The 13379-nt window shown below is 39.3% G+C and overlaps 2 protein-coding genes across 3 annotated transcripts; both read left to right on the top strand.

Moving 5' to 3' along the window:
- The first annotated feature begins 69 nt into the window (after window positions 1-69).
- Window positions 70-4648, top strand: LOC116384517 (cyclin-G2-like). 2 transcript variants are annotated; one of them, XM_031849289.1, is made up of 8 exons: window positions 70-226; window positions 649-772; window positions 889-1026; window positions 1161-1411; window positions 1552-1630; window positions 1725-1823; window positions 2482-2684; window positions 3558-4648. In XM_031849289.1, exons 2-8 carry the CDS (start codon window positions 650-652, stop codon window positions 3667-3669), a joined length of 1005 nt encoding a protein of 334 aa, XP_031705149.1. In that variant the 5' UTR covers window positions 70-226; window position 649; the 3' UTR covers window positions 3670-4648. The 2 variants fall into 2 exon arrangements, with proteins under 2 accessions (XP_031705149.1, XP_031705148.1); XM_031849288.1 differs by having other exon boundaries at window positions 70-772.
- A 912-nt stretch (window positions 4649-5560) lies between these two features.
- LOC116384781 (sia-alpha-2,3-Gal-beta-1,4-GlcNAc-R:alpha 2,8-sialyltransferase-like) lies at window positions 5561-10963 on the top strand. The gene is made up of 4 exons (XM_031849728.1): window positions 5561-6127; window positions 7575-7697; window positions 8762-9319; window positions 10165-10963. Exons 1-4 carry the CDS (start codon window positions 5970-5972, stop codon window positions 10445-10447), a joined length of 1122 nt encoding a protein of 373 aa, XP_031705588.1. The 5' UTR covers window positions 5561-5969; the 3' UTR covers window positions 10448-10963.
- Window positions 10964-13379: the final 2416 nt, after the last annotated feature.

The raw sequence follows: 13379 nt of genomic DNA on the forward strand, positions 1-13379 counted from the left end.
CAACCACACGACGCAGAGGCGTTTTCCCGTGGTGCATGATGGTCATTGTAGTTTACGGTTGTTTGTTTATTCAGGGCGGACCCTCTCTTTTCAGCAGGGATCAAGGGTCTTGTTTTTTTAACATTTACCGACCACCATCGTACTCAAGATGGAAATGTGAAGAGCTGAAAACTGTATTTAAGTTGCAGCGCTATTATTTCCTGCACGTCGGCGGCTTCTGGGCAAAGTAAGACGAAGGGTTGTTGATTTACGATAGCAAGCTAACGGTAGTTAGCCAATGTTGGCATTATTTATGTTTCTGACGAGTTCAGTTTTTTTGGCATTTATGGATGTTGTAAGTTATTATTTCAAGATTCGATCAAAGTTTAATAATTCAGGCTCTTCTGAAATGTGTAATAGTGACCCAGTTATAGGTGACCTGGTCTACATTTAGCCCAAATCAATGCCAATATTGACTTTGATTGTGTGAGTGTTAATAATGTTGTACACATTATTCCCACTATTTAGTTTATTATACTTGTATAACTATGTTATAATTAGATATGGTCAGGAATGTGTTGTTTTGGGGCGGCTGGGGAGGGGGACACTATTTACATGCAGACTCTCCCTTGCATCAATGCAGATGGATTGAAATATGTTGTTTTCCAGGATGAGGATTATTCAAGCCATTGACAGCGTGCTCCTGAAAGAGTTGAAGTCATGTCGTGCAAAAGAGTACAACTTTCTTCCCAGAGAGACTGGCCTGAGGATGATGGAGTCAGCTTCCACAGAGGTAACCCGCTGAGCCACGTTTACATATCTTTGGTGTCGGTGCAGGCTTATGGGATTGCTAAAATGATATTCATTTTACCAGCGATGTCAATCTAATGTATCGTGGTATATTTTCAGAATCACAGCGGAGTGTCTGCGAAATGCAGGGACACCAGAGTGGAAGAACTGTGGGGTCTGACCAGTTTCTTTGGCTACAGCACTCAAACATTTGTTCAAGCTGTCAATTTGCTTGATAGATTCCTCGCCATTATGAAGGTAGGAATATAGTGTTGTTTCAAGTTACAACATTGGATGTTTTGCATCACCAGTAAGAAGGAAACCACAAAGACTTTGTTTGACCGTGAATCATGGGATGTAGACTCACACTCTCCCTGTTGTCCTTGTGTCAGGTGCAGCCCAAACACTTGCCCTGTATTGGTGTCTGCTGTCTTCACATTGCAGCGAAAATGGTCGAGGAAGAGAACAATGTCTCGCCCACCCACGAACTCATTCGCATCAGCCAAAGCAAGTTCACTGTGTCCGACCTGTGTCGCATGGAGAAGATCATCTCAGAGAAGCTCAGTGTGGAGCCCGAAGCAGTGACGGCTTTAACTTTTCTTCGCCTCTACTACCCAACCTTCACGTTCCTGCCTACTGAAAGGTAAACATTTAATTGAATTGTGTGTACTCGTGTTGTTATTGCAGATGCATTGCTCCAGTTGGTATGGAGTTGGTCAAATAGATTCTGCTTTGTGAGCTTTGTACTGGCGGATCACATTAGGATTCCCTCTATATTTTAAGGGAGGAGATCCCAAGCATTGGGAGACTGGAAGCCCAGCTTAAAGCCTGCTTATGCCGACTTGTTTTCTCTAAAGCAAAAGTAAGGATTGTTCTAAGGTGACAATTTCACAGTATATTAGCATTCACACTTTGAGTCCCAGGACTTACTGATATGCTACTTTTCTCGTTTACAGCCATCAGTGCTGGCACTGTCCCTCATTGCTCAGGAGTTTGAAGCCCTCCAGTCCATCAACTTGTCCAAGATTGTACAGCAATTCCAAAGACACCTGAAGGTATAAAAAGATTTTTTTTCTCAATTCATTTATAATTTTTGCTCTGCAAAATGTCTGCATATATAGTGAAACATGGCCATCACATGTTATTAGAAGAATATCATGTGAGAAGAATGTTTTGTTTTGTCTGTCCAATAGTCTAAAACCAAAATATATACAGGTTGACTAGAAAGACTAGAAAATAGAATAGAATAAAAAAATATTTTTTATAAGCTTCAAATTAAATGTTTTGTTTCTGTCATTTGTTTGCCGTAGTGTCTGCTGTCTATATTCTTGATTAAAAAAAACATCGAGACAATTATTTCTCTGTGTTTCTCTGGACTTTTTTCGTCCACTGCTGAGAGATTCCATAGTTCATTTTTTGTGGCATTATTTTAACACCACACTATGTTTTTTTAAGAAATATTGAGCAGCATTTAAGGCTCTTATGTGGCTAATATGCTTAAGTTTGTTTTTCTTACTCCTCCAATTCCATCATTTCTTAAGTCTCTCAGCTTTGTATTATAAATACTTTGAAATTGTACAATGTGGCATGTCAGTGTCACGGTCTGATCACGTGCACGTATCGTATGTGGAAAAACACTTGTTGATGACGGTGTAGTCAAAGACTATTTCTGTCTGCAGCCTCTCAGATGTTTCCTGTTTGTCTTCTTCCCAGATCAGCGACAGCGAGCTGCTCCACTGGAAGGAACTCGTGGCCGAATGCATGACTGAATACTGCTCAAGCGAATGTAACAAACCAGACAACAAAAAACTCATTTGGATCGTTTCCAGGCGAACGGCCCAAAATCTTAAGGCCAATCACGTCAGTGTGCCCGGCCTGCCAACTATTCCTGAGGGCATCTGGGACGAGAGTGAGAGGTTAATAGTCCCGTTTTTCCATTTGCTTCATGCTGAATTTCCTCTGATTGAATAAACTGTGCTGTGATGATGAGATATTGAGGAACGCGGTCTTTCCTGAATGCCAACAGACTCATTTTTAAGTCCTCAAATTCATGACTCAGCAAAATCACAGCTGTTAACAGTAATTAAAGACAAGAAGTTTTATTTTCGAGTTGAACTGTATCCATGAATAGTTAAGTGAGTACTGGAGTAGACAGTCTTACCAACCCAAAAGCCTTAATTTGCTAAAATCATCATTCTGTCATTTATTACCTTAGTTGATATCACTCTGAACTATGGCTGCAACTAACAATTTCTTTCTCCGTTGAGTCGTCCGTATCATCAGTCTATAAAATGTCAGCAAATAGTGCAGACGGGCCATCACAGTTCAACAGAACCCGAGTTGACGTCTTCTAATGTCTTGTTTTGTATGACCAACCTTCCAAAAGACGAAGAGATTCAGTTCATAATGCAAAACAGCAAAAAAAAAAAAACTGGAATTAGTGAAACTTGATGTTTCCTCTTGAGACATGACTTAAATATTTAATTAATCATCAAAATTGTTGTAGATTAAAGGGGATTTCCAGCAATGTTGTACTGCACAATAGCATCTTTTCATGAGACCCTCCCTGTAAATAGCCACATCTTTTAAACTCTATCTTTTTGGGGGGTTTTTGTGAACATTTTTCTCCAAGCCAAAGCAGAGACAACACCAGAGTTATTGTCTCGGAGTTCACGAAACGCCTCCAGAACCACAGAAGACATCTGTCCGTTCACTCGTTGATTCATCGGCTACTTGTTTCAGCTCTACCCTGAAGCACTGAGTATTAATGGCCTCCTCTTCTCTCTTAGTGAGGACTCCTGTGAGGACATGAGCTGTGGAGAGGAAAGCCCGTGTGGCTCGCCAGGAAGTGACAGCGAAGGAGCCTTCTTCCCCTCCACCTTTCTCAACCGCAAAAAGTGACGTGTCGTCATTGTGCAGTAGGGACGGTTTGTCCCCTAAACTGTATCCGATTTAAGGTAGTCACCATGTTTCTGAGCAACTTGTCCTACCACCTTAGGTACGACAAGTGGCGGGTTTTAATCATTAAGTGCCTGTGTTGATTCAGTTTACTGTCGGTTTTTTTTAATGTTTAAAAAGAATACATATCCTATAAATGCAAAATGGAAAATTGCAATATATTGGCAGCTTGACGGTAATGCGTCTGAATGTCTTTTTCCGAGATGTTCTCTTTGTGTTTTGTTTGTGTCCGAGCTCGGCACATTCATGGAGAATCCGTGAAGCACAAGGGATAACTTGTGGTACACTCACTGTTGAATACCATCTAACACACTACCACATCCTCCATCTTTTTTTAAACCTGTTTTTCTACTCAATATCTACATATATAAAGTATTCCGCCAGAATATATTACACTTATGTACACAATATGACATCTTAGTGTGAAAATACCAGATTGTTTATGCATGGATACATTGAAATATGTGATTATGAATGGATGTTGTTCATGTTTACCAAAATAAGCTTATTGTAAAAAAAAAAAATGTTTAAAAAAATGTATATAAAATGTAAAAAACAAAGAAGGAACAAATTGTATGTTTTGTGAACTCTACATACTGTGTGTTGTATTTGGATATCATGTGGAAGATGTTGGAAGGGTCAGAAAAAATCCCTCCAAATAAAAGAAGTGCTTTTCATCCTCTTGTTTTCACTTGCTTGTGTTTTGAATTGTCCACTAGTGGTGAACTGGGGTGCTGCCAAAAAATGTGGTGTTGATATCGCATGGTAACTCTTTGAGACCAATCTGAAACACTGACTTATTCTGGTTCACTTAAAAGTCATATAGAGAAGAACTGTAACATGAGATGATTTCATCATATTTTAAAATGTTCATGTGCCCTCAAGACAAACACAAACCACATGCTGAAGGGACGGGACTTCATCTTATATCCTGCAGTATAATTCATGCATGACACCCTCAGGAGTTATGCATTAGTTATGCATCAAGCATGTCTTCCTGTTGCATTCAAAATGTCATAAGTATATACTCATTATGCAGAACTGCCTATTTCACAATAATATTTATTATATTATCGGGTTACAATTATTGATACATTAATGCGTACACCACTATAATGTCGCAGCTGATAAAGATTGAGCTAATTTCACTTACTTCATACACTGCTCCATATCTTAGTAAATGATAATACATCATCGTTTATTTGTTGATTTATTTTAATATTAATTATCTGAATCTACAATCTAGTAACTAGCTATGAAACAAATTCCTTTCCTTCCATAAGGAATGACTCAAGTAAAGTACCTCAAATTCATTCAAAACCAATAGTGGAAGAAGTTCTCAAATCTTCTGCTTGAGCAAAAGTAAAATAACTCACCTTGCAGAATGGATGGCCCATTTCAGAGTAAATTATGTTACATTTTTTAAATATAATTATTGATGCATCCATGTGCATTACTTTATGTTACCGTTGGTAAAGGAGGAGTTCATTTGTGTATTATTTTTAACTTGATACCGCTCCTCCCTGGGGATCATTACAGTCTCATCCTAACCAATAATGACACATTCCTTTTTATTTGTTTTAAAAGCTATAGTATAAAGAAACAACATGTGGAAATGCTAGTAAAGCACAAGCCCCTCAAATTTACTTGAGTAATGCTCGGATTAAAGACCGGAGGGCACAAGTTAGTGGATTTGTGTGATTTTTCCTCCCCCATCTCTCTATTTCAATCCCATTTAATTCATTATTGGACAAGCTTTCCTTTACGCTGAGAGCTGCAGAGTGTGTGTGTGTGTGTGTGTGTGTGTGTGTGTGTGTGTGTGCGTGAGTGTGTGTGTGTGTGTGTGTGTGTGTGTGTGTGAGGAGCTGATGATGCTACTTCTCCTGGTGGTGGACGGGGCTTGTCTTTTAGCGGGCTGGGTGTGTTGACACGCATTTTTGCTCCATCTCCATGATTAAACCGGCAGCCTGGAGGGGAGTTGCCGCGGAGAGTGAAGCAGCAGCAGCAGCAGAAGCAGGAGAAGAAGAAGAAGAAGCAGTCAGGGGGAATGAAAGAGGACCGAGCCGCGGCATCTTCACCATGCAGACGACTACCACCACCAGCCGTCTATTTTATTCGATTATATGAGCCCACGAGCGCCCGTTTGTCTGTATCTCGGAGGCAGGCAGTGTGCCGACCCGGCGATTACAACATAGGCCAACGCCTCGCTGCAGCTTCATACAGGGAATGAAAACGCACTCAAGATGGTCCGCATCGCCAAGGCCCTGGGTTTGGTTATTCTGTGCGTCGCCGTGCTCATACTGTCGCTCATCAGCTATGTGTCCCTTAGAAGAGACAGCCTCTTCGGCTCCTCCAAATACTACATGGGAGGTCCGCGGATCATGTTCCACGCAGGATTTCGGTGAGTGATATTCGTGGTTGTGATGCAGAAAATTGTTGTTGTTGTTGTTGTGAATGTAAACACAGAGGAGTCGGGCCTTGTGTGCACGATTCAACCTGGATGTGATCTACCAGCTCAACACATCACTTTCCCCCTCAATTTGGGCCAAATGCTTCCTGTCAATCAAACGATGGTGAGCTGTCCGAGGTGCTGATGTTGTTGCTATGGGCGATGCATGTCGTAACAGTACGTGTACTGTAAACGCTTGCATCATCAGCAACATCACATCCAATTGAGGCAGCTCAAAATACATATTTCTCAAGTACTGTGTTGAAGTATAATTGTTCAGTACTTTCTCAATATTTTAAGGGAAATATTGTATTTTGTACACCGCTACATTGCATCTTTCTCTATACTTCTCCTGTACACTATACATTTCAGAGGGAGATATTTTACTTTTCCATCCATCTAATCTGCCGTTGTAAATGTTAGTAAATTGTCAATAAATGGATTTTGGTCCAGATCCAATGCAGACCTTTTCCAGGAGGTATAAGAAGTCTAAAGGGTCCAACCAGTCAAAGTCATTTTCCACAACCTGACAACCCGAACGTTATTGACCCATAAAATCAGATTAATAAATTAGAGATGAATGAATTGCTTTAGATGTATTAAAATGGGTTTCCACTGCTGTTACATTTACAAGATTAAAACACATATTTGTTAAACGTAGAGAATCAGAATCTGATGATTTCTAAGGAGTATGTGATTATTGTAATGGCAAAATATATTTTAACCATGTGCTTCTAATCAAATGTATATTAAAGTGTCTGCTAAGGAAAAAGAGGAAAGGCAAGTAGAAAACACTGCCTGCCCTTCCTGTGAAGTCGACATCTAGAACTACTTCTGTTTCTTAGAGTTTCGAGAAAACTAAGCTAAGCACAAAGGTCCGTTTTGGGGCGCCTACACAGGCCAGTTGAACCCAGTTCTGCTTCACATGCATATAGAACTTCTGCTATATGACTCATCTTGGGTGTTACTTTGTCTGTATGTGCATAAAACGACATGTCCATCGATCACTGGCAGAAGCTTTTTCGCAGTACACTGAGATACGTGTCTGCTGAACCGCTCTCTTGCTTGCAAGCAATAAAGACGAAAACTTTGATTCTCTCAAGACTCTGTTTATTGACATAGATTGAAAACCTTGACTCTTCTCCCGATTAATCATAGAAATCTTCCATAACATTATGTCCAACATTAATGGTTTTCGGTGGCTTTATGAAAAAACTCCTTGTTTTCCTCAGAATAACCAGAACGATCTATGTGGATCTCTTGTTTTAATACCTCAGAAAAAATATTAATACCAAAATTTCATTAATCCTCTTTAAAACAAGACCAAACAAAAACAAAGAAGAGAGTAGTTCACACAATGGAGTCTCAGGTTTATATGTCTTATGATGTTTTTCCACAGGTCTCAGTTTGCCATGAATTTCCTGGACCCCTCCTTCATCCCGTTAACTAACGCCCTGAATGAGGAGCTCCAAGGAAAACCGTCCAAATGGAAGTTCAACAAGACAGCTTTTTATCTGCAGAAGTGAGAGATTTTAATTCTGAACTATTTTCCACTTCTTCTTCTTCTTCTTCTTCTTCTTCTTCTTCTTCCTCTTCTTCCTCTTCTTCCTCTTCTTCCTCTTCTTCTTCTTCTTCTTCTTCTTCTTCCTCTTCTTCTTCTTCTTCCTCTTCTTCCTCTTCTTCCTCTTCTTCTTCTTCTTCTTCTTCTTCTTCTTCTTCTTCTAGTATGTGTCTTCTTGCAGGATAAACAGCAGGGGTTGCTCTGTCAGAGCTTACGTTAAAGGGAATATATCAAAAGACACCAGAGGACAAACAGTTCCATCTTGGATTCTGTAAGAAAGTTGGGTTTCTATTGGGTGGTAGAAAGTAACTAAGTACATTTACTCAAGTAATGTAAATAAGTAGTAATTTGAGGAACTTGAACTTCACTTTAGACTTCTACTCCACTTCATATCAGAGTGAAATATAGTATTTTTTTTACTTCACTACAACATTTTGACATTCTTAGTTACTTTACAAATTGACAAAACATACAAAGAGTCTATAAATCAATTAGTCAATAGAAAATTAAATGGAATGGCTACTATTAAGAGTCATTTTCCAGGCAAAACATTTTCATGGTTCCCGCTTCTCAAATGTGAGAAATTGCTACTTTTCCTTTTAATAATTTGCTTTTTGTTTTTTTTAAACAATTTTGAGGTTTGGATGTTGGTTGGACAAATGAAGGATTGTGAACTTTGGGTAATTGTGATGCATTTCTCACTATTTTTAGATTTGTTATGAACCAAACAATTAATCGATTAATGGAGAAAATAATCAGCAGATGAATTCATAATAAAAATCATCATTAGCTTTGCAGTCCTAAACTAAAAAGTAAAAAATGTGCTCCACCTCAACTCAACTACAACAATAAGATCCTGCTTTTACACATTAATGTGTGAGTAATAATAATCCAATATCATATATATGATTTATTATACACTATTTTCTTCTTTGCAGTATTGCTGCTATTACTAAAGTAAAAGATCTGAGTACTTCTTTGACGTATGCCTGTCCCAGTGTTAAAGTGTTTTTGTCTCTTTTCAGGAAAGATATCTTCAGCTACATCGACATTCCCACCAACTTCTCCCTCACAAAGAACAGCGTGCGTGTTGGCCAGCTGATGCACTTTGACTACTCCAGCCACAAGTACGTCTTCTCCATCAGCAACAACCTGAAGTCCCTGCTCCCAGACTCCTCTCCCATCCACAACAAGCACTACAGCATGTGCGCCGTGGTGGGCAACAGCGGCATCCTGACAGGAAGCCACTGCGGTCCTGAGATCGACCAGGCCGACTTTGTCTTCCGCTGCAACTTCGCCCCCACGGAGATCTACTCCAAGGACGTGGGCAAGAAGACCAACCTCACCACCTTCAACCCCAGCATCCTGGAGAGGTACTACAATAACCTGCTGACCATTCAAGACAGGAATAATTTCTTCCTCAACCTGAAGAAGCTGGAGGGAGCCATCCTGTGGATCCCTGCCTTCTTCCTCCATACCTCAGCCACAGTAACCAGGACCCTGGTGGACTTCTTTGTGGAGCACAAGGGACAGCTGAAAGTCGAACTGGCCTGGCCGGGAAACATCATGCACGATGTCAACAAGTAAGAGTGTTGATCTGATTGGTAGTTCAGATTTTGTCAACTGACGTGACTTAAGAAGCTAACTGGAAAGTATAATCAGGGCCACAACTCTGGAGTTTACATTTAACAGTTGAAAACGTACCCATGGTGGATTTTACTTTACTTTAATTGCTTTCATTTGACTAATTTTAGGCCAACAAGATTAATATGTAAAGACGTTGCACTGGGTATTGCTTATATATTATATCTTATTTTATGGAATATTAACATGTTACAGTAGAACAAACTGCTGTTAAATACAAAGCTTTGCCTAAATAACATACAGTCTAAAGTCAAACTGACAGGTTTCACGATTAGTTTTAGATTAAATGCATAAATCTTACCATTCATCTGATGCTTTTTCGATACTCAACTCTACAGACACATTTTGGTTGGCACCATTGGTTGGTATTATAGTACGATAACTGGCTTTATTATTATAATTGACAGTTACATTTTTGGTCACTTGGATGACAGCAGGAACAAGCTGCACAAGATTGAAAAATGAAATTACATTTTAAATTGATATGGCAACTTTGTTAACAGTTGCCTCTTTACACATCCATCAGAGTAACATTGGCATTCACTTGCAAGTGAATGCTAGTGTAGTGGAGTAGAAGTATAACATTGCATAAAATGGAAATACTTAAGTATCTCAAATTTGCAATTAAGCAAAGTACTATACTTGAGTCTGCATATAGACATAAGGGAAGTGGGACTATGGTGGATTATGGTGATGAAGGATTAATCGTGGTATTCTGCTCTCAGAGGTGTTTTAATATAATGTCTAATTTTGGATGGTTCACTTGTTTCCCCCCCCCCCACAGATTCTGGAAGACTAAAAACCTCTCCCCGAAACGTCTCAGCACCGGGATCCTGATGTACACGCTGGCGTCCGCCATGTGCGACGAGATCCATCTCTACGGCTTCTGGCCCTTCGGCTGGGACCCCAACACGGGCAATGATCTGCCTTACCACTACTACGACAAGAAAGGGACCAAATTCACCACCAAGTGGCAGGAGACCCACCAGCTGCCCAGCGAGTTCAAGCTGCTCTACAAGCTGCACAGGGAAGGCGTGATCAAACTCAGCCTGACGCACTGCTCCTAGACATGCAGTGGTTTTTAAGAGATGACTCCAGAGACCCAGATCCATCCGCTCTGCTCAAAACTTCTGTTGTGATCCACGATGCATGATAAGTGTTACGGCAATTTACGACACCCTCTTTCGACAAACACACACTCACATCGCGCTGTAATTTCACATGAAGATGTCACAGACTTGTCACAGCGTTGTCATTCATTTATTCGGTATATGGTTGTCTTCAGCACTACACAGTTAGCACTTTTTACGCTGCTCTGTTGCTTCCATTACGCTCCTTTGCATGGCTGCTGGCCGTGGCTAAACAGCACGAACAGAACTATTGTAACTGGAGTTTGCGAGGGGGATTCAACGCAAAGTCAAATCTTCCAGTTCTGTTTAACACAGTGTTGATTGATTAATAGCCTTTTACAACAGTATACTGATTCTGTACACTGAAATCACTGCCTAATCTCAGGGAAGGAGTTAGATCAGTGTTTTTTTGTAATCAGATTCAAGGCCTCAAGAGAGGTGAATTTCCTGTTTTCAGGCCTTTGTCCCCCAATCTGAGGTGTCAGACAATCTGCACTGCTCTGGAAGATGGTATTTGTTTACTGTACCCTATATATATACCGTATATATCTATAAATATATATGTACCGTATTTATATATGTGTACTTGTGTGTCTTTTATTTTCTGTAGACAGTGTGACTGTCCACTTCAAATGTTTTGGAGATTCTTCAAATTTTTGGAATAATGTTTGACATTCCAACAACAAGCCATAAATTCATAGACGGACGATAGTGTGTTTTCATTAGAATGCAGAATTTTAGAAAGTGGTATTGGCCTACATTAGGTTTTGAGACTATAAGACATTTAAAAACATCTTCCAACAAGTCTATTGCCACGCTAGTAGCTACATTTAAGTCACAGAAACTTGATTTTCTAAAACATATATACCTAAAATGTTGTTTACCTAACTAACCTAACTGGCATATCATATTGTATGTTTTGCATTTTTGTGACGTGCAGTTTCATATCTCCAAAGTTTACATTATTGCACAGTTCAGGTGTGTCAAATCAATATGATCTTCTTTACTCTTAAACCTAAACAGGTCTTATATTAGCAAGCTAACATTGGCTTTGTCAGTTGGTTCAATTAGCTATGCCAAAACTATTGGCTGTTGTAAAACCTGTTTTGATTGAGTAAACAAGCGGGAGCAGAGGGTACCACAGTTTCTTGTGACCTAAATCATGGCGCTAACGTGGCGAAGAACATCAGGAAATACAACATTTTCGGACAGTTTCTTCAATATCAACAACTAAGGTTTACCACTATTTCAATTATGAAAAATACTAAAGAAGATAATACACTATTTATTATACAGATTTTGTTGACTGAGGGAAAAGTTATTTATTCACCGTGTAACCATATTGATTCCAATATTTGTGACGTAAAACGAAGAAGTGAATGAATGTTATATGACTTACTGCATCTCGTATAAAGAGCATGACCCATTTAAATTACATTGCATGTGAAGCACTAACAAACATTTTAGGCTAGTTTTATACAACCTTTTTGAAGATTGTTTTGAGGGTAAAAATTCAGTTCTTTGCTATTGTTTGTATTCCTGCTGGTGTATTCCTTAAGAATATCACCAGTGTCTTTTTATGAGAGGCGTTTGAAAGCTAAAAGTAGAACCCTAATATATTCCACATGGGACCAAACCTCTACAGATCAACTGAAAAATGAACAAGCTTTATTTTTTGTAACTGTAGATAATCTTGGGTTCTCAAAAACAGTCCACCATGTCATGCCAGACTGACGCAGACTGGTGGATATGGGGGGGGGGGGGGGGGGGCCGGCCACATGACTCGTCTCATGACTCTGAAACATGTGCTCCTCGTTGTAAACTCTCTGGCTTAGGCTGAGGTTTAATACACGGAGCAATGCAGGCATTTGCATTTACCAGATAGTAGTGCGTGTTTTTGTGCTCAGTCAGATTAAGCATGGTAGGAGTTTGCTCGACATCCCGTCCCACACAAAGCGTTTCTTTATGTCCGTCTCCTTGAGACAAGATGAACATTTCAGATTTATGTGTCTCGTCTCTGAATCACAGTGCAGTCGCCACTATGAAAATACATAACTGATAAAAAAAAATGTTTGTTTTGCTGAATTGTAGGCCATTTAATATGTCATAGATGTGTACATTTAAGGATAATCTCCGTACTCCGTCATTAGGAATGTTTTGTAGGTACACCAAAGACCTCGTGTTCAAGGGAGAAATGTTAGCTTGATACAGATTGTTCGGGGATTTTGGAAGATGTATGACAACTAACAAGTATTATTGTATAAGAAATCACTTTTTTGATGTTGAATTTGATGTTGAATCACACTTTTTGTGGCACACAAATCATTTTAAACTTTTAGATTGTTTGGCTTCAAGCCAAATTAATGTGGTGGTTTTTTCTTTGTGACTCCATGAATGTTGGAAAAATCCACTGACATGAATGCAGGTCATTTTACGTTTCTGTCTTATTGTAATCAAAATCAATGTATAGAATGTGTGTAAACCATAATGATGCTAACAAAGTCTGTGAGGATTGTATTTCCAGTCAGAATACCGGTATAGCTTTTAGTACATTACATGTAAATGACAATACAGTGACATATACATAACCTAAACATAAAATGTCTTTATTCCAAACGCAGCACTATACAGGATTTGTTCCAACAACCCTTTAACATTCTTGTACTTGTGTTCGATCTGCATGGCAATTTTGTTCCATAATGCATAAAAAAGCTTGGCTGCTTATGTACATGTCGTAAAAAAAAGTCATAGATCATGTAAGTGACTTTGCTATCTTGGTTGTTCTCACAAAAACGATCATTCATATAAGAAATGTAACCATGTCTTAAATGTTTTTTGATTATGCTCCATGATACATATACGCTATGTG

Source organism: Anarrhichthys ocellatus, unplaced genomic scaffold (genome assembly GCF_004355925.1).
Source record: "Anarrhichthys ocellatus isolate YVR2014 unplaced genomic scaffold, GSC_Weel_1.0 scaffold9, whole genome shotgun sequence".
Classification (NCBI taxonomy): domain Eukaryota; kingdom Metazoa; phylum Chordata; class Actinopteri; order Perciformes; family Anarhichadidae; genus Anarrhichthys; species Anarrhichthys ocellatus.

Coding starts and splice junctions, on each gene's coding strand:
- LOC116384517 (XM_031849288.1), top strand. CDS start 635: ATGTTGTTTTCCAGGATGAGGATTATTCAAGCCATTGACAGCGTGCTC. Junction 1,027..1,160: donor GATTCCTCGCCATTATGAAG/GTAGGAATATAG, acceptor TCCTTGTGTCAG/GTGCAGCCCAAACACTTGCC. Junction 1,412..1,551: donor ACGTTCCTGCCTACTGAAAG/GTAAACATTTAA, acceptor CTATATTTTAAG/GGAGGAGATCCCAAGCATTG.
- LOC116384781 (XM_031849728.1), top strand. CDS start 5,970: ATGGTCCGCATCGCCAAGGCCCTGGGTTTGGTTATTCTGTGCGTCGCC. Junction 7,698..8,761: donor ACAGCTTTTTATCTGCAGAA/GTGAGAGATTTT, acceptor GTCTCTTTTCAG/GAAAGATATCTTCAGCTACA. Junction 9,320..10,164: donor ATCATGCACGATGTCAACAA/GTAAGAGTGTTG, acceptor CCCCCCCCACAG/ATTCTGGAAGACTAAAAACC.